Here is a 21,088-nt window from a genome sequence, read left to right on the forward strand (position 1 = left end):
CTAAGTGCATACACTAGGTAACATGTTGGATGCTCGCACGGTTAACAAGCATCTGGGCAAACAACCTGCAACGACCTTGACAAAGTAGTCCTCCGCCATAGCAATCGAGCGAGACAGAGAGAGAGAGACAGGAGAGTTTACAACGAGGGACGCCAAATTCAAAACGCCGATGGCAATACGAACGCTGGAATTCAAATTCAAACAATATCAACGTCTACTCGAGTTTTGCAATATTTTTTTCTCGCAAAGAACGAGCAAACGCGTTCTTTATCGCAAAAAGTTGCGCCAACGTCGCCTGCCACGTCTCCTGAATGCGTAATAAACTATTTATGTGTTACTTTCGCGGCAATTTAGATGTACACATAAGTTAAACTATTCGATCATACGTTACGTGGATGCTTTCAAAGGCTCCGTATCGAGAGTTTGCGTGCATAGAATCGGGGTGTGTGTGTGTGTATGCGACGTACAGTGTACACCCAGCAGAGATGCAGAGCATTCGATAGAGCCGGTCTCTCGTGAATTATAGAGAATGTCGTCTATTATGAGATTGAGGCCGAACACTTTACACACGGTCTATCGGCGATAGTAATGATTATCGTCTCCAGCTGCGAAGACAACGGTTTATGTATAGACGATTCGTCGAATAGATAGTCAAAATTTGTTCGGCTTCCAAGAAACGAGCTTCTGAACCCCCGTTACACCTCGAACCGTGTGCAGAAAACACACGATCTCATATTCTGCGATAAAGTTGTTTGCACATGTTAGCGAGAACAGTTGTGTGGTTAATTACGTTTTCGGGAATGACTCACGGGTTCGAGAACAGTTCCAATTGTCACGTAAACGCGACAGGTGGAACGACAGGTGAGAGACGCGTTTCTCGTTAAGTGTTTTTCTTTTAATTTCCATTTTCCGTATTTCTCGTTATTTGTGTATCTGATTGATACTTGTGATTGGTAAACAAAAACATTTCAATTAGCCACTCGTTCCGGCAACATTAGATATCAACAGCTCGGTGAAATCGTCTGGTTTATCTCGAACGATAATCGATCTATGTGTCATTTCGTACTCAAGGTAGTGAGGTCTTCATCTTGAAGCATGTGTTCTTAGAATAAATCTTTCCAGAACGGATGGATTGCTACAAACATATTACGATAAGTGAACTGATAAGACCAGGCGCGCGGCGCGGCGGTACGGACTATATAAGGGACAGCGGCAGCAGGTGTCTTATCATAACTCAATAAGTAATCGAAACGTGATTTCAGAGTTCGTACAAGTTACACACAAGAGAAAAGTTCGCCATGTCTGCTCAGAAGTTGCTCGTGTGCTTGGCAATAGCACTGATCGCTGTGATCGCCACCGAAGTCGCTTCGATACCATCTTATGACAACTACGCCAGCGCGAACAAGTCTCATCACTTGATCGTTGGATCCAGAGTGCCTGGCGACAGACTGATTCTCAGGCAAAGCGTCATCGAAAAAAGCAGCTGGATGCAAGTGATATCTACTACGAGGACGTTCAACACCACAAATACATGGGAAAAGATCACTCAGGTGAAAGCTCTTGATCAGAAAACCAACGGCAACGGTGCTACCGCCAGCCTTCTCGGCGGTGGACCTGGATCCAACTACGTCACGCTTAAATTCAAGAGCAAGAGGGGCCATGGCATCAACTTCATCGTTGAACTGTATGCACGTTAAGGCAACTCTGGAATCATCCTCTGAACCGAATTCGGCGAAAGTATTTAACTGAAGTGACACTGTTTATTCTGCCGTACGCAAGCAATGGTCTGTTTGATATACGCAGCTTTCATTCTCTAATGTGAATTATGTGAGCGAAATAAAACCTTGGAAGCATCTTTTTAAATTCACACTGCTGTCATTTCTTTGATCCCTGAGTAACAAGACCTGAAAATGTACTGTCGACTTCATCGTTAAAACTTCATTGTTGACAATAAAATTTTATAAGCACATTATTTAACGTTTACATTGCGTGGTGTTATTTCTTTTATCCATAAGACCTTAAATCTGCTGTTGGTTATGTTGTCGTAATTGGATTGATCGAGAGAAATGATTAGATTGCGTTATGCGAGGTAAGCATTAACACTAGAACTCCGAGCCCGTCAAAATGACTGATTTCTTTCATTTACAATTCGTGAAATTATAGAAATATTTTCTCAAGCAATTTTTTTTGGTATGTTTCTCTATTCCAGTACATGTTATCAAGAAAATCCTATGAAATCTGAATAAACTCAAGCTCGTTATTGACGTGAAACTTCTTTTGGCAGGGTGTAAGCGTTAAGTGGCTAATTTCGCGTCATGGAATTTTCGACATGAAAATGTGTAATGGAAATGACGTGGATGGTTAGCTGATCCGCTTTCGAGCGGAGCCGCGAGAACTGTCAAGAGACATACATTTTCTTAAATATCGAGAGATGTAGGGTTCTTATAGGAAAATTTAGAGGCAACCCCGTTAGCAGGGACACATACAATGTCAATGCTACGTTTATTATGTTAAACCATACGTTTTTAAACACACAGCTTGTCAAATACAGAAATACAAAAACGAGGGTTATGTGACGATACACTTCCGGTTCGAGCACTGATGTCTGTTTTTCACATTCAGCCACCGCGTTCAGTTACAATCGGTAATAATTGTTGTGTGCGCGTTTGCTATCTCGCAAGATGGTTAACTTGCACTTCGCACGCCGACTTAACTTTGTGCGAATAGTTTAAATTCAATTATAGTGGACTGTATTGTAGGTTGATTGAGTGACTCAAATCTGTATTCTACACTATACTTTATTCAATAATGAAATGTCAATGTCTCGTGGTGTCTCGTAGACTCACCCTACAGACGTTCAAACTTCTGGAACGGTTGTGATGCTGTTGCAATTCCTCAATGCTGTTGCGATGCCTCGTTGATGCTATGTACCACGATGTCTCGATGCTGCTACCACGATGTCTCGATGATACTCCTATGTAGCCTTGATAATGATTTGATGTCACTCCTGAATTATCCGTAGTCCGTCGGCTGCTTCCCTGGTTAAGGTGTCCGTTACGGCTGCTTCTGGATGTCAGTACACCGGCGACCTGTGGTCCTACGGTGTTACTGCTGATCTGCCTTCTTCGCACAGAGGCTAAGATCGAGGTGTGTGAACTTTGGAATGTCTATTGTAATCCAACTGCACTACACTAACTTCTCTTGTCACCGATATCCGGTATTGAAGGACCAAAATGTCGTGTGCGCGTTTCCTATCCCGCAAGATGGTTAACTCGCACTTCGCATGCCGACTTAACTTTGCGCGAATAGTTTAAATTCGATTATAGTGGACTGTATTGTAGGTTGATTGAGTGACGCAAATATGTATTCTACACTATACTTTATTCAATGATGAAATGTCAATGTCTCGTGGTGTCTCGAATAGTAATGCTGATGTCCCGCCGCTCTGTCTTCCTATTTGTACGTTACTCTGGGGCGTTTACAAAAATAAAAGAAGAACGCTGATTCGCGAAAGAAAAGGTTAAAAACGGTCCTTTCGCCACGGCATACGGTTCCTTGCAAAGAATTCTTCCCGATAGAGTACGAGCTGTCGTCATAAAAAAGCAACGGTACGAGAACAATTTTTCATACTGCGACTCGTTGAATTCTATGAAGAACGTTTCACTACGCGACTAGCTGTGCACGTGTAAAAATGATATTCTGATAGTTATTCTTGACAAAACTTTGACCACGGAGATACCTTGATGATGATAGTTAATGTTTTCGCGAAAAACGTCCTCGACTCCGCTGGTTCCGCTGATATAGATCCTGAGGGAGCAACTCGTGGTTGCCATAACCGATATTCTGTCGCCGGGTATTTAGCAATTGACTCAATGATCCTAGTGCATCTACTCTCAATGCGGGAACTAAGTGCATACACGAGGTAACATGTTGGATACTCACACGGTTAACAAGCATCTGGGCAAACAACCTGCAACGACCTTGACAAAGTAGCCTCCGCCATAGCAATCGAGCGAGACAGAGAGAGAGACAGGAGAGTTTGCAACGAGGGACGCCAAATTCAAAACGCCGATGGCAATACGAACGCTGGAATTCAAATTCAAACAATATTAACGTCTACTCGAGTTTTGCAATATCTTTTTCTCGCAAAGAACGAGCAAACGCGTTCTTTATCGCAAAACGTTGCGCCAACGTCGCCTGCCACGTCTCCTGAATGCGTAATAAACTATTTATGTGTTACTTTCGCGGCAATTTAGATGTACACATAAGTTAAACTATTCGATCATACGTTACGTGGATGCTTTCAAAGGCTCCGTATCGAGAGTTTGCGTGTGTGGGGGGTCGAAATATGGAAGAAAGGACGAAAAAGGAAGGAGCGTTTCGTCCTAGGCCCGGTAGAGGATTCATCAGTAAGGCTATCTAGCGGACCCTGCCGTAGACGGTTGGCATGTCGGAAGGTGGTTGAGGACTGTATACAATATACAAATCATTGCGGAACCGAGTACTTGCGGGAAAGGTCTTTCGACTCCTGTCCCTCTTGTGGCGCATGTAGGAAGTTGCCGCTACACGTGCATAGAATCGGGGTGTGTGTGTGTATGCGACGTACAGTGTACACACAGCAGAGATGCAGAGCATTCGATAGAGCCGGGTCGCTCGTGAATTATATGTAGAGAATGTCGTCTATTATGAGATTGGGACCGAACACTTTACACACGGTCTATCGGCGATAGTAATGATTATCGTCTCCAGCTGCGAAGACAACGGTTTATGTATAGACGATTCGTCGAATAGATAGTCAAAATTTGTTCGGCTTCCAAGAAACGAGCTGCTGAACCCCAGTTACACCTCGAACCGTGTGCAGAAAACAAACGATCTCATATTCTGCGATAAAGACGTTTGCTCATGATAGCGAGAACAGTTGTGTGTGGTTAATTACGTTTTCGGGAATGACTCACGGGTTCGAGAACGGTTTCAATTGTCACGTAAACGCGACAGGTGGAACGACAGGTGAGAGACGCGTTTCTCGTTAAGTGTTTTTCTTTTAATCTCCATTTTCCGTATTTCTCGTTATTTGTGTATCGGATTGATACTTGTGATTAGTAAACAAAAACATTTCAATTAGCCACTCGTTCCAGGAACATTAGATATCAACAGCTCGGTGAAATCGTCTGGTTTATCTCGAACGATAATCGATCTATGTGTCATTTCGTACTCAAGGTAGTGAGGTCTTCATCTTGAAGCATGTGCTCCTAGAATAAATCTTTCCAGAACGGATGCATTGCTACAAACATATTACGATAAGTGAACTGATAAGACCCGGCGCACAGTGGGGTATTTGGCCTGTTTAGCGCGCCAACACTATTGCGATGTTATTATAGTGTGAAGGTCATACTATTATATATCGTTGAATTCGTCTTAACACCAGCTACAACACTATCAAATCAAAAATACAACTTAATGTTTAAAAAATCGAAGCGACCTTGTTTTTTTGTTTTAAAGGAAATTTTTTCGAAATTTTATATATTGAAGTTTATATTGAGGTTAATACTGTTAAACTTTTGTTTCAAACATTTTTTCGTAAAAAAAAAAATATATTATAAATATTAATTAATTTTTATTAATTTTTTTTTATAATATAAATTAATATTCTAGCAATAATGACTTTCATTTTCCTTCATTTACTTCCAAGTATCTATCACCTACAGCTCAGTTATTTCATCATTATCAGTCATATGATATACGGTCGGTTCATGCCATACTGATCTAAATCGCATAAAAAGGTATGTTACAGCAAGAGACCGCATATAATCTTTTCAGGATTGTATAAAGCAATGTCTAATGATTAACCCCTAAAAAAATTAAAGAGGTGTTATGCGGAGAAAAAAAGTTATTACATGATACATATTAATTTTCTGAAAAAAAATTATATCACTTTTAATTGTTTATTCTATCAAAACCACCGAAGAGTATAAAACAAAAAGCAGTAAAATTACTCTATAAACCTTCCTTTACATCCTAGGTATGTTTTTATCTCGATTTGATACACTAAACTTGTGAGAAAGATCATTACTTTAACACAAATTTTTCCATGCTTCTCTCGGTCACGAGAATATGTTACTTTCAAGTATCTATAGGTTACTAAATAGTACCGTTTATGGAAAAATATTATTGTAGATTACTTGCATATACATATATTCAGGTACATGGGTAAAAAGTTTTAGTCATTTTGAACAAAGTAAAAATTTCGACTTTTGGCGCGCTAAACAATACCCCACTGTGCGGCGCGCGGCGCGGCGCGGCGGCACGGACTATATAAGGGACAGCGGCAGCAGGTGTCTTATCATAACTCAATAAGTAATCGAAACGTGATTTCAGAGTTCGTACAAGTTACACACAAGAGAAAAGTTCGCCATGTCTGCTCAGAAGTTGCTCGTGTGCTTGGCAATAGCACTGATCGCTGTGATCGCCACCGAAGTCGCTTCGATATCATCTTATGACAACATTGACAACTACGCCAGCGCGGACAAGTCTCATCACTTGATCATTGGATCCAGAGTGCCTGGCGACAGACTGATTCTCAGGCAAAACGTCGTCGAGAAAAGCAGCTGGATGCAAGTCATATCTATTACGAGGACGTTCAACACCACACATACATGGGAAAAGATCACTCAGGTGAGAGTTCTTGATCAGAAAACCAACGGCAACGGTGCTTCCGCCAGCCTTGTCGGCGGTGGACCTGGATTCAACTACGTCACGCTTAAATTCAAGAGCCAGAGGGGCCATGGCATCAACGTCATCGTTGAACTGTATGCAATTTAAGGCAACTCTGGAATCATCCTCTGAACCGAATTTGGCGAAAGTATTAAACTAATGTGAATTATGTGAGCGAAATAAAACCTTGGAAGCATCTTTTTAAATTCACACTGGTGTCATTTCTTTGATCCCTGAGTAACAAGACCTGAAACTGTACTGTCGACTTCATCGTTAAAACTTCATTGTTGACAATAAAATTTTATAAGCACATTATTTAACGTTTACATTGCGTGGTGTTATTTCTTTTATCCATAAGACCTTAAATCTGCTGTCGGTTATGTTGTCGTATTTGGATTGATCGAGAGAAATGATTAGATTGCGTTATGCGAGGTAAGTATTAACACTAGAACTACCGAGCCCGTCAAAATGTCTGATTTCTTTCATTTACAATTCGTGAAATTATAGAAATATTTTCTCAAGCAATTTTTTTGGTATGTTTCTCTATTCCAGTACATGTTATCATGAAAATCCTATGAAATCTGAATAAATTCAAGCTCGTTATTGAAGTGAAACTTCTTTTGGCAGGGCGTAAGCGTTAAGTGGTTAATTTCGCGTCATGGAATTTGCGACATGAAAATGTGTAATGGAAGTGACGTGGATGGTTAGCTGATCCGCTTTCGTGCGGAGCCTCGAGAACTGTCGAGAGACATACATTTTCTTAAATATCGAGAAATGTAGGGTTCTTATAGAAAAATTTGGAGGCAACCCCGTTAGCAGGGACACATACAATGTCAATGTAACGTTTATTATGTTAAACCATACGTTTTTAAACACACAGCTTGTCAAATACAGAAATACAAAAGCGAGGGTTATGTGACGATACACTTCCGGTTCGAGCACTGATGTCTGTTTTTCACATTCAGTCACCGCGTTCAGTTACAATCGGTAATAATAACATAAAAAAAAACATACGCGTGGAAAACCACGCGCGGCAGAAGTGAAACTTCTTGCAGTCTAGTAATGTTTAGAAATAAATTAAGATGGAAATGATAAATAATCCTAATGAAGCGAAAAAAAAGTAATGAACGATCAAAATTTGCGACGCAAAGAAGGAGAGCGTATGGGAAAGGAAGAGACATAGTTCATAGCATTTCCAATACGCTCTCCTTCTTATTATCAAGGAATATACGTATATCGTTTAGGGTTTGGTAGTTCTAGTGTTAACAATTGATCCTTTCAGGACCATTAAGCATCTATGTACTAACAGGCAAAGTGTAGAGTGAAGTCGCCCCAGTTGGTATCAAGAACGATGCACCTATAGCAAAGGAAGAAATTGCTTATCTAAAGCCAACGAAGGATTTATTAGTGTTTCTAATCGAGCGGATCAGTTTGCCTCGGTGAATTCTGGTAATTCTTTCTTCGGTGTCCGTTTGTCTAGTGTCGGTAAGCGGAATCCCGGCTCGTATCCGGTCCTAAGAGGTTCAGATCTTCTGTTTCCGAGGCTTACGTACAAAGTGCATTTTGTGCATGCATGCGTGGCGGCACGGAGAGGAACAACCGACTGGAAAATTGTTGTCGCTTCGCGGTGCATTCTACCATGGGGATCCTAGCCGGCGCGCGGCGAAACTTCGAATTGAGTTGAGGGCCACTGAAATTGGTGGTGGTATCTCAAGCTTGCGAACGACCATTTCGTTAACCTACTTATTCTATCTCCGTTCCACTAGCTCCCCACGAGCTTCTCGAGTACCTAGTTTGTCCGCAGTTCTCTCCTGCCTTCTCAAAACGCGGCCCGGCCTCGTTCCGGAGGGAAATACAGTTTTCTTCTCTCCGCGGATTGTTCTTTAATGATGCGCCGGGGTGTGTCTCGGGGGTCGGTAAATATCCATCCCATAAACAGCCGCGGACTTGTTAATTAGTTTAAATACCGAGCCGGGTAGAATTCCATTTGGAAGTTGCGCCCGGGCTATTAGTTAAGGCGGGCCCTATCGGCAAACACACCAGACGGAAGCCCGCGCGCGAGTTCTGTGTTTTGTGTGCGATCTGTCACATCAAATAGGTTTGCTGCGAGTCTAATCCGCAAACATTCAAACTTGCTTCGCGGTGTGTATGTTAACGTTATGCAGTGGCGCGGGACGCGTTATGCGTTGTTTGCCGTTACCGTATTCTTTTTACGTATCAGAGACTAAGGCTGGATTTATAGTGGAGCTGCGAGCAGCGACGATAGCGCCGCGGTGAAAAGAAACCAACATTCGTGACAACATTTCGACACATACTAATGAAAAAGTACATATGTACAGGGTGACAAGAAATAACGGAGTTAATCATTTCTTATTATAATTCTGTCAAATCGACGAATTTTGAAAAACCAAATAATAACAACCATAACATGGACCTTTAGTATTCATATATTTAAGAAGTTTCGAAATGGCCACCCTTTGCGCCGATACAGAGGCTCAAACGTGTCTTGAAATTTTCGGCAATGGGACGCAGCTCTTCTGGCGTCAAAAAAAAAAGAAAAACAATGAAAATACATATGTACTTTTTGATTAGTATGTGTCGGAATGCTGTCACGAATGTTGGTTTCTTTTCACCGCGCCGCTATCATCGATGCTCGCAGCTCCACTATAAATCCACCGCGTAAGCGGTACTAGGCAAGCAGCAAACAATTTCAAATGATCGGTGTCAGCGACCGCGATACTATACACAAATAATGAAACTATTTCTAAAAGTTGCACGTTCCGCGTAAAAATAGCTAGTCTACTATTTCCACGATAACTGAACGGAAATAGCTAGTTCTCATAGGGAACTCTGTAAAACTTTCAACTTGACGCCCGGGTGTATAGACGAGAGCCTATGCTACGTGCGTTGGCGGCATTACAGGTCTATTCTCGGCACCACGCTTTGTGAGATCTTTTTTGCACCAATATCGACCGACAATCAGTTGGCAGCCGGTAAAAGTTCTCGGATGCGCACGGGCACCGCTACGTATGTCGCATTCAATACGGGTCATTGGATCTCTTCCGTGGAATCCCGATAAATTCCGAATTTGTTCCCAGCGAACACCTAAGATAGGACATATGTATGTATTACACGGCCGATATGCGTCGCCAAAGTGCAGGATTGTATTTGCGAAAGGTCGACCGGTCGTTATATTCCGCGCGATGCAAATAACTGGCGAATAATGTCTCCCGGCTTGCATTGTTCTCCATCCTGCGAAAAACTAAAGGCAACATCACAGCCAAATTTTCAGGAGCTGCATTTAACTAATTTGCAGTACCACCTTGAATCTAGGGATAGCAATCTGTACATCGTTTTGTCTATGTACATTTCTACATACTCTTATGAGTTACTTTAGACTTGACCACTGTTGGAGTGTAAATAAAAATAACTAGTGTTATCTGCCCTTTCTTCAAAGTTACTGCTCTTTTTTCAGTAAAAATAGAAAGAAATGAAAATCGTATGTCACAATACGTCGTAACTTCCTATGGCCTTATTTTTTATGTGGATGCACCGATGCACCCGCCAGCTGCAATTGCACTTTATTCTTTAATGCAATCCAATGTTTTTGTTACACCCTTTTATTCTCCTACGCGTAAAAGTATTAACCCAAGGTCATCGAAATGTCAATACTTGACGAGATATTTCACATTTTCTCTGTCAGAAACTTACTTTACTACAAGAAGTATCCAATTGATATGAATTGTAGGAACTAATGCCGTGTTTACTCTGACAAAAACATCTCAAATACCTCGTCAAGTATTGACATTTGATATGTAACGAGCAGTCACTTGTCCCAGTTCCCAGAATCACCCTGTATAATGGATGACGTTGAGAATAAAACTCTTTAAAGTTAGGAAACGTGGACACTTACCCAATTTACAGAGGGCGTTTGTTCATTCTGTAACCGCATTTAGTAAAATCTTGCGAAGCCTTCATTAAGCTTACCTATTCAGTTTGAACGAGCGAAGCGGGTGAATGATGAAGCTTGGAAATTGAAGAAACCCTTGGGCACAGTTCTCGGTTCGGTGTGAAAGTGCATGTAGCGTCGGCGTGTGTCAGTAAACCAGTGGTACGCTTTTGGTTATTGCTTGTAAAGTTGCAAAACTGACGAGCAAACGTGCAGGCGAAACAACGGCGGACAGACAATGCGATGACAGGATTGGGCGAGAACGAGCGAACGCGAGCGAACCGACGCGACGCGACCAACGAACGAATGAACGAATGAAAGCGTGTTTGCACGAGGCACGAGCGTACTCTGGTGCTCCTACAAAAGAACTGGCCGTCAATCTGAAACCGCAGCGGCCATTATCGGGCAATTTTAAACGGAAAGCCGTAGTTACGATTCCCGCGTTTTAAACTAGACGCTTGTCAAACAACGCGACAAGTTCCTCCGGTTACCGGGTGGTTCGCGTGAACACAGTATTAACGAGAGGAGAACGCTTCGGAGAGAATAGAAACACCCCTCGTGCTCGTTTGAGACCCGAATTAAAAGTGGAACAGAGTCCGTGAATTCGAGTAACCGTTTTTCCCTTTTCCTCTTTCTTTTTCTGCTTTGTAGACTACGATGCACGAACACGCCCGGTGAATAACGTCGGAAAGCGAAAAGAGGAAGAAAAGGAATAAGCGATCGGTGCGGTGGTGGCGCACGCTACCTAAAATATCACCCGGTGTAATGCAAGTCAGCCGAGTTATAGACATTACGCAGCAAATCTCCAATGAAATGGTTTTAATGGATTGACCAACTGACTTGCGTTTTCTGTTTGATCGCTCGACGCGACTCGGAACGAACCTACTGTAAAAGCTGATGAAGTTAAAGGCTCGTCCGTAGGAGAGCTTGAGAGTGCAGTTCCGACGAGCTGTGTACACCGACTTTCAAAGAATCCCCATTGTAAAAACCGTTAAGTATATGTACGTTGGGCCCCGTAACTTCATGCTGTCATTAATGTCCGGTTCGCTTCGATAATACGGATGATAATTCGAGAAGTACAGCTACAAATATATTGTGTTCGTGTTCTTCGAAACATGTCCACCAAATAGAAGCCCCGCTAATTAAACTAATCCAATGGAACAGCGTGTCAAACGTTTCAGGCAAACTGGAGGGACTCCAAGAAACGTCCCCCATCGTGTGCGCGCACTATGCACTTGTTTCGTGTTTCTCTGTTCAGCGAGACATTATTACATTTACGGAAAAGGAGAACGCGGTCCGGCGGAAGTGTGCGAGACGCAAATAAAAATTTATAAAGGACTTCAAGACCGAAGTGGTATATGTTTCTCGAATTAAACATTCAGAAGGAACTAGGCCAGCCAGTTCAAGAGCTCTATGTGCTCCCGAAGCGAGAGCACCACTTGACTATGAAACTACGCCCCTGAAAATCCTTTTGTTTTGCTTTACCGTTGTGTGCACGCGTGTTTTCCATGTACAAGTTTTCTAGAGGTAATGTTTCGCCATCGTTTGTAGCGATACTATTGCAGTAACTGATTTTTGTTTCACCGACAAAAGCACCACGCCGCGCCGGTAACGATTTCTTTCGCGAAACGCTCGAGAGTTTTCTAGCAATTAGCGTGCGAAATTATTCACGTCGCGTCGCGCGTCGGCTCGAATGTAGCTGAAGCAACTGATCAGAATTCTGAGAAATTTTTCTCCTCTTTCCTGGAAGGCACCGACGTCGACTGCAAATTATAGTGCATTACGTTCATAAAAATAACATGCCGTACCTTACGAGACTTCGCAAAGGTAAAGGGACGCAAAGTGGTAGGTGTTAGGATGGACTTTCGAGCGGAGGTAATCATTGTCGAACGCTATAGGGGTTGATGCCAATAGACACTGACATTTGCGCGTTTTCCTGTATCGATTTAAGAAACTAACCGCCATGGAATACGAACCATCGTGATACCTGCTATAAATTTAACATAATCAGCGTTTTTTTTTACGATTTCCACCGCTTTCGATACGGACGATAAACAAAAAAAAAATAAAACAAAGACGGGAGCGCGCGCGTTCGCAGAGGGAGGCACATTACATTCGAGATTCTTAACACGCGTTCTCGAAGGTAAATGGATTAACGTTCAAGTTTAATTACGAAGATAATGAGGTTGGCAAATGAAGGCCACTACCCAATCAAGTGAATGAGCACGGGCGTGGCAGCGTCAACGGACCGTTCCACAACGTTCGAGCCTCGTTCCCATGTTTTTCGGTAATAACAACGAGCAGGGGGCGGTTTTATAAATATTAAATTGCTTTTCTCGCTGATATATCTCGAAGTGCGGCCGAACCATGCAATTTCGGAGGAATACTATAAATCAATTTACAACGATCTACATACAGTGACTCTCACTAATATTACCGATACCTTTTTCAATATTGGACAAAACGATTTGAACTTTTTTGGGAAGCTAGATCAATTAGTTTACTACAGGATGTGAAAAGAAATTTTTCCAAAAATTGCAATTGGTCGGAATTGCAGAGAAAATACTAAAAGTTGCATTCTACAACTTCTTTATGTGGGCCTATATTAAAAATTTTTTTAATACATTTTGTAGACCTGTGTCAATTATATGCATTGTGAAATTTTTATTGAAATCGGTTGAAGCAGAAAAAAACGATATACATTTAAAGATGTAAGAATTCTTAGATTCACTGCCGTTATAGGCCGAAAATCGTGAAAATCTGCAATTTTTACCATCTTTAAACGTTTGTAGCTCATTGCAACGTCAACCGATTTTGACGAAATTTTCAGGATATATTTAATTGACACAGATCTACGAAACGTATTTTTTAAATTTTCAATATAGGCCCACATAAAACAGTTGTAAAATGCAACTTTTAGTATTTTCTCTACAATTCCGACCAATTGCAATTTTCGAAAAAATTTCTTTTCGCATCCTGCAGTAAACTAATTGCTCTAGCTACCCAAAAATTTTTAATCGTATAGTCCAACATTTAAAAAAGTTATTGCTTTTTTTTAGAGCGTCCGAATATTAATGAGAGTCACTGTATTTGCAAGCGAGGCACGGCCATAATCGTACACCGCGTTACTACAAATGCGGTAGACGAGGATGTTATAGCATCGTAAGAAAATTAACTTTTAGTCGATCCGAAAAATATCTCTCGGTTCAAATCGTATTCAAGTTCTCGTCCGAGTAAAAATCATTCGAACACGATCATTCTATTTGTGCGTTTTAACGATTTGGACAGCTGATTTCAGGACTGGCGGAATTCAATTAAATTTAAAGACTGGTGAACGACCGTAAAACAAATCATTCTATGTACATACAAGGGATCAACGACTAAGGGTTGCGAGGAATATTTTCGTCAGTGAATGTACAGTGTACGACTTCGTCTGCGATTCACGAGTGTCGTGGTAAATGAATTTTTGTGCGGTGGGGGTTCACACACAAGTGTCTCAGATATTTTTGCAAGGGGTGGGTGGTGCGAGTGTTTCATCCGGGTGAAATGTTTTTAGTGGTCGCTGAAGGGCGACTGGAGTAGATTGAGAGTGACGTGGTGGAGGATGTGTGTTTGCGTACGACGTACGAGGGCTGGTAATTTCTCGGACTGGTCAGTGGAAGAGTCTCGCGCGGAGCAGCCGGATGGAGGCTCGCGTCGCGTCGCTTCGTGTTCCGTTCCGTTCCGTGGACGTACGGAACGGTATCGATCCGAGGCGTTAAATATTTAATCGGTGGAAGAAAGTTCAATACACGGGCCCGGTCGTGGGGACGCGCGTTCGGTTGTCTTTCGAAGACGGTCCGAGAGAGGCGAACGAAAACCGAGCACGACAGGAACAGGATGGCCACGCAACGATTCCTCCTCTTCTCCTCTTGCCCTGCCCTGCGCCCGCGGCCCGGTTCACTTTCATTATTTAGAGCGCTGGGGAAAAATGAGGATCGCCGACACGTCGGTCCTCCAGGCCGCATATCGATCGTAATTTACCAGACTACTTACACGCGGACGTCAAACGCTAGACCGTGCCCGGTTTTTCTTTTCCTCTTACCCTTGCGTCCATTCTACGCCGCTACCGAACCCCCTACTTTAGAATTCGACGATTATTTCAAGAACTCCGTTATTTAAAGAAATCGTAAACGTCATCCTACGTCATAAGTGACGCCATCGGATAACATGCGCTAAAATCGCAATTGCATGCGAATATCAAAAAGCATGATCGTGAACCTAGGGCCTGGGCGATATATGTAGATAAGGTTATCTTTCGCGCATTTATTAGGTGTGGGAATAAGTTTCCGCCTTTCTGGAGATTTCGTTGTACTTAACACTTTACCGACCGGTAGCCTATTAATAGGATTTTCAACAATTATGCTGTACCAAAAGAAAGCATAGAAATTTTTCTTTACATTGCAATTTTAAATGAAACTATTAGATGACCTTATTGAGGGTGACTTGTTAGCTCACAATGAAAATTGCTGTTGCTATTGAAGCAAATTATGCAATAATCACCGGTCGGTAATGTGTTAAGTACCGATCGCGTATTTGATGGAACGTAGTACATGTTTTTGAAAGGTCTATGTCTAAGCTTCAAAACGCAGTTAGTGGCAATTGTTTCGAGCGTGAATAGCAGTCAATTTTTCGCGTGAAAAATGTCGACTTTTTATTTTGTTTTAAAGAAAGGTGTTGTATATTTACTATATATATTCATTATACAGGGTGTCCCAAAATTCCTTCAACAGCCGGAAATGGGAGCTTCCTCAGATCATTTGAAGCAACAGTATAAAGCAAGAGTATAAAGTTCATTTGATTTCCACAGATCTCGCATAATTCCGGTCGCAAATTTCATTTAATGGCTCCGTCGCGCTACGGCGATTTCAAGCCGAAACGCCGCGCGCCGCGCCGGGTACCGCCAAGATAAAGCGGCACCGATATATCGGGGTTACCAGTCATGCATAAAGCATACGCTATTCATAAATAGAGACGAGATGATAGAGCATTTCTACGCGGGTTCATCCCAGACTTCAATCCCGCCCGCCGATCTCCGGTAGTTGAATCTTTGAGCACGGAAATCAACCATAGAACACAGAGATTGCTTTTAATAAACTGCATCTATTCGGCTTCCCGAAATTTTCAAGGCGTGGCTCGGACTGCGAAATCAATGCTGCGAGCCATCGAATTTTATTCGAGACTTCGATCGGTACGTGCCGCATAAAACTTTTTAAAAATGTATAAAATAATATATATACTATATATGTACACATACATATGTATATATATACAATATTTTATATTATACAATACACTATACAAGTGATGTTTTTTGCAATTATCTTGTAAACTAAAGCCGAGCGGTAAAAACTTTAAAGGGAAATGTTGTTCAGGATGATGACCCTGACAATATATCTAACGCTCATTGAAATCGGAATGGAGATACATAGCATTTCAACAAGTTTACCCCATTTGATTTAATGGAAATGTATTCGTCCCGTCGTTTCGGTTGCTGAATAAAATATTACTCTCCGGCGTTCACTTTTATTTCTTCTCAAGATCGAGTAATTAATTTAACCGTAATTAACCGGGAATTTTAGGGGCGTAACGGTTGCGTTGTATCGCGGACCGACAATTATTAAAATGTTTTATTATTGTTCGCGTTTCAATCAATAACGTATTGTACGATATTCAGTCGGATATTCTTTATGTATGAGTCGATATTTTAAAGTGAAACGATATACACATATATATATATATGTATATTGTGCAACAGAATTATTCAAAATAGCGTTTCGAGTATATTCGTCGGGTACGTGTGCCATTGAACGAGATACGGCTAATGCATCTATTCATTACATAGCGTTCATTGTAACCATTAATATGTGCAAATTTTTGCACGCTCGCGATCGTTATTTCTATTTCCGCAATTCCGCGAAGCTTTTTTGTGGGAGGGAGGGAGGGGGGTAGGCGTTCGGCGAAAAGAGCGAATTTGAATATTTATTATGGAATTCGAACGGTTTTGGAGCAGTGGAAGAGGAAAAAACATCATCCGCCTCGATCGATTAGCTTGGTGTTAACTTGGTGTATACACTGGGGAAAAGTATCACGGTTTAGCCCGACGAAAATAAGAGCAAACCTCTATTTTCTTTTCTATATCGACATCCTGCTTGTTACTGGAAAATTGCATCGGAAGCACGCGTAACTACCCACTGAAGTCGATAAACAGAAGAGAGATACAATCTTCCTCAACTCGCTAAAGCGAGCTAGGTTCCTTGCGGAGTGCGGTGTCGTCGTTTTTGGGTAGTACACTTTTAAAAGAGTTTTTAGATAAGGGAACCTTAATAGCTAACACCGGCAAAGTTACCCGTGGCAAGTTTTAGTGCACCTTCCAGTTAATTTAACTACCTGCGTCACGTGTTATTAAAATCTTTATTTCTCCCTCATTCACTTTCGTATGGCCATCCATACATGTTGCGTCGGATAAATGAAATTCTACCAAATTTTACGTAAAAATCTCACACAATTAGAAGGGGAACAAGTATATTTCTGATAAACTCCGTCGAAATCTACAGCTACCCCGACCGACAACGCACTGAGAAAGACATCAAACTGGCAAACAATTTACAGAAAGTGTACCACACAACCCCCACTCCTCGATGCAGCGTACTGGTTGGCGCATTGTCATTTCAGCCAATTACGAGAATAAATGCGTCCAATAACCAAATGACACCCGCATCCCCTACCACGCGAAGTACCCGCGTGTGGCTCCAAATACCCGTCGCCTATTTAAACAGTTTACTTAAGCCTACGCGTCTCGCACGGTTCCCGTAGCTCGCACAACAGCTTTAAATGCCGGCTGGAGAGAGCGCGACTTTTAATTGCGCGCTTCGCGGAACGCATAGCGCGGGTTGCAACGCGTCATCCCCTCGCAGCGCGCGACTTCCTTAATGAGATGGCCGGCCGAGCCGCCTCATCGGTGTTAAAAATGTTGCACTCACGCACAGGCCAGGCAAGAGAAAGAGAGAAAGAGTATACGGAGGAGTAGATAGAGGTTGGTAGACGACGACGACGGCGACGACGAGGAGAACAACGACGACGGTAGGCCTCGGTGTGCATGTATTTCGTGCGCTAGGCTGTCGCGCGCAACCCCCCAGTATCTTAGGGTGTGCAGGGTGGTGCGCAACGAGACCGTGGGTGTGCGGAGCGAAGAGAGGGTTGTTCTCGCTTCTTCCTTCTCTGTGCGGAAGTTACGCTCGCGGGGGGTGCTTTTACCGCCTCGCAGATAGCACCAGTAAGTATGTAGGTTCTTGGCGCTTGCGCGGCCCCGCGTTCCGTCTCCGTTGCACGCGCTAGCGTTTGTTACTCGATCTACCCTAGAGAAACGGGTGGTTGTCCTCGTCGCTCCTAGTCCCGGACTGCATCGCCTGCTGGATGAACCGGGACAGAGAGAAGACAGAGGTGAGAGAGAGCGAACCGAAGAGAACCGGCGAAAGAGAGAGAGAGAGAGAGGGAGACGAGTAGCGTGCGCCAGCCAGGCGAAAGCCTCGCGTGCGAAAGGGAGAAAGCCAGACACACTGCCGAAGGGAGAGAGAGGAGAGAGAGAGAGAGAGAAGAGCGAGAACGAGGGAGAAACGGAGAGAGCGTGCGCGCGAACCACGAGGGAGAAAGAGTGAGAGAGCCGGAGAGTTGCGTGGGGAGCGATCGCAGCTCGTCATTCGAAGCCCGCCAACGGACGAGCGAGCAGCCACGGAACGGGACCGCGATTCAAACAACCCACGCGACCTTCGCGAAAAATCCGAGTAAAAAGTCATCCACGCTTTCGCACGCATCCGCCGCCGCTTACCTGCGATCATCCGATTCGATCGAACCTGACGAATCTCGGTTCCGCACGCGACCCTCTCGTCAGACGCGTGCGACGACGACGGTGCGAACGTCAACTGTGCTTGACACACGCGCGCACACACACGAGCTCTAAACAACCCCGCGATTCGCGAGCGAGCACGTACCATACACGAGCCACGATCTGTCTCTCACCTAGCTCGTCCTCGCAACGGTTGTTCCTGTACCTTGTACGTTCGGAACCACTCGAACGAACCGCTCGTTTCGCGTTCGCTCCGGTCACGATCGTTGTCGGCCCGTAGTGTGCTCTCACCGGTGTTGTCCGTCTCTCGCGTGTTTTCGATTTGAGTGATAGTGAAAACCGACCACAGCCGCTGGTTCAAGCGAAGCAGCGAACCGTTTGACAGTGATTAAAGTGACCCGCTAGAGGATATAACCCCGCAGCTCGCCGGAATTAGGTGACACTCCGCTACCGAGAGAGTATCGTTTGACAGAAAACGTTTCAAAGACGACCATCTCTATCTGTTTATCTTTCTCTTCGGTGTGGCAAGCAGAGACGCCACGCCGGCAGCGAAAGTCACGCGTGCAGATCTCGTGGAAATCGGTGGTACCGGTGCGCAATTCTACGCGTCGCCTTCGTCTAGGCAAAATCGGGTTTTGTGCTTCGATCAGTGTTCCCCGGTTACATCCTGCGACCCAGCAGTTCTGTTCAGCCGCTCTGTTCTCGTACGCGTTTCGGAGTGTTCTCAGTGCCGTTCTCTCGTCGTCTCTTCAACGTGTTCGTCATCGGATCGGTTCGAATCGGAGCGAAACCAACAAACTCTTACGGGAACAGTGCCTGATCCTCCACTCTCCATTGACAACTAGGTCATCCTCCCCCTGGATACAGTGACAGCCTCGCAGGAGAGCACGAGAAGAATAGACATTCGATCAACAGACAGGCTAGCAACCGGCGCATCAGCCGAGCAACAACCCCCTCGAGCCAGGAAAAACGAAATCGCTTTTCGCGCGCAAAGTAACCGGTGGGTGGTTCGGTGATCTGAAACGCTTGTTTTCTCACGCTACTCGTTCCTGGTCCGGTTTTCCGACAGCTTTGCCACGAGGGGTGGATACACAGAGGATATCGTTGGCGAATTTTTGCTGAATCGTAGCGCGCCAGCAGCTGACCCCCCCACACACCGTATACAATTCGGAGCCGGTTTTTGATCGAACTCTCCTCTCGTCGTATTTGCGATAGGAGGAACAGGAAGGAGAAGAAGACTAAGAAGAAGAAGAAGACTCGAGACGAAGAATAGCGTAGAAGTGGTGTGGTTCCTCGCTGTGGTGTCGTAATCTCGGAGGTTCGATTGAACGGGGTTAGGCGCCCGGCACCATCGAAAAAACTTCGCGTCGAGTTGTGCAGCACCGTGTTCGTATCCCGGCGCTGCTAATTCGCGATCCGTGACATTCCGGTGCAGCGTGTGTTGGTGGTGTTTTGTCAACGACTGGTGCCCGTTGACGAATGGTCCATCGAGTCGTCGCGTCACGGTGAAAAAGTATCCGCGTGTGTGAGAGGCCCCTCCAGTGGATTACAACGAATCATCGGCGTTGTGTTTGCTACCCACGCTAGTGTGCAGTAAGAGCAGGAAGAGAGAGATAGATAGAGCGAGAGAGAGATAGTGAACGAGAGAGCGAGAGAGAGATTCACAGTTCGATTCAGCCGCCGCGAGACCTCGTGAATCCCGAATCCGGCGTGTCGATCGAGACAACAGAGAGCGCGTGGCCAATTACTCGCGCACCGTTACTCGAGCACCGATTAATTGATTAATTAGCCCGCTAATTAATTCGTCGAGTCGCTTGCACCCGTTGCTAGACATATTGGTGTGTATATCGGTCGTTCGCTCGTCTTCTGTTTACGCCGTTGCCGGTCGATCTCTTTCGCGACTCGACTTTCGTCGTTCTAGGTTTCCGGAAACTTGATAAAGTTGAGATCGGGCCGCGATTTTATTGGAAAAAAGAGCGTCGTCGTCGCCGTTGTTGTGTTGTGTTACCGTAAACATATATATATATTGTCGTTGGTTCTATTTGTCCGCGCGAATTACCGCTTCCTAGAGGCCCGATCATCGGCCACGCAAGCGCTTGCAAGCACACGCCAAGCACACACAGACCACCGCGCCTTCTCGTAGATCCTTTGTCCGATTTAGTCGGGATTACCGCGCGCGCTAGCTCGTGAGATCAGCAGTAGGCTCTGTAATTGTGCCACGCGCACCGTGAACGCTTGTCCACGCGAAGAACAATAAACGGTGGTGTTTACGTGACGAAAGTGCAGACGCGGCCCACTCGGTCACTTGCAAAAAGTGAGTAGACCGCCTGTCACGTTTACTATTACCTATGTCCTTTTGCAGAAAGGGAGAGCAAGTGAATGGATAAGAGAGTGAGAGGGAGAGAGAGAAAGAGAGAGAGAGACGCGTGCGTGCATGTGTCACGCTCGATTCGCTTACACGACGCCCATCGTGTACGTTGCCGCTCTATGCACAAGCGATGCCTTGCCGGCATTCATTCAGAACAAAACAACCGGCCCCGTCC

General features: G+C 44.1%; 2 protein-coding genes and 1 pseudogene across 6 annotated transcripts in view; all 3 read left to right on the forward strand.

Moving 5' to 3' along the window:
• Positions 1-1,037: 1,037 nt before the first annotated feature.
• Positions 1,038-1,972, forward strand: LOC143207589 (putative salivary secreted peptide). Its single transcript, XM_076421249.1, has one exon. It carries the CDS (start codon positions 1,299-1,301, stop codon positions 1,695-1,697), a length of 399 nt encoding a protein of 132 aa, XP_076277364.1. The 5' UTR covers positions 1,038-1,298; the 3' UTR covers positions 1,698-1,972.
• Positions 1,973-6,324: 4,352 nt separating this feature from the next.
• Positions 6,325-7,017, forward strand: LOC143207587 (putative salivary secreted peptide pseudogene; annotated as a pseudogene).
• Positions 7,018-17,757: 10,740 nt separating this feature from the next.
• LOC143207601 (uncharacterized) overlaps positions 17,758-21,088 on the forward strand; it is a 717,548-nt gene continuing 714,217 nt past the window's right edge. Inside the window, exon 1 of one of the 5 annotated variants that reach the window (XR_013008700.1) lies at positions 17,758-20,859. The gene's annotated coding sequence lies outside the window, so the exon portion shown is untranslated. The remainder of the gene's footprint in view (positions 20,860-21,088) is intronic. The other 4 variants (XM_076421273.1, XR_013008701.1, XR_013008699.1 and 1 more) reach the window with 4 other exon arrangements.

This window comes from Lasioglossum baleicum, chromosome 3 (genome assembly GCF_051020765.1).
Source record: "Lasioglossum baleicum chromosome 3, iyLasBale1, whole genome shotgun sequence".
NCBI lineage: Eukaryota > Metazoa > Arthropoda > Insecta > Hymenoptera > Halictidae > Lasioglossum > Lasioglossum baleicum.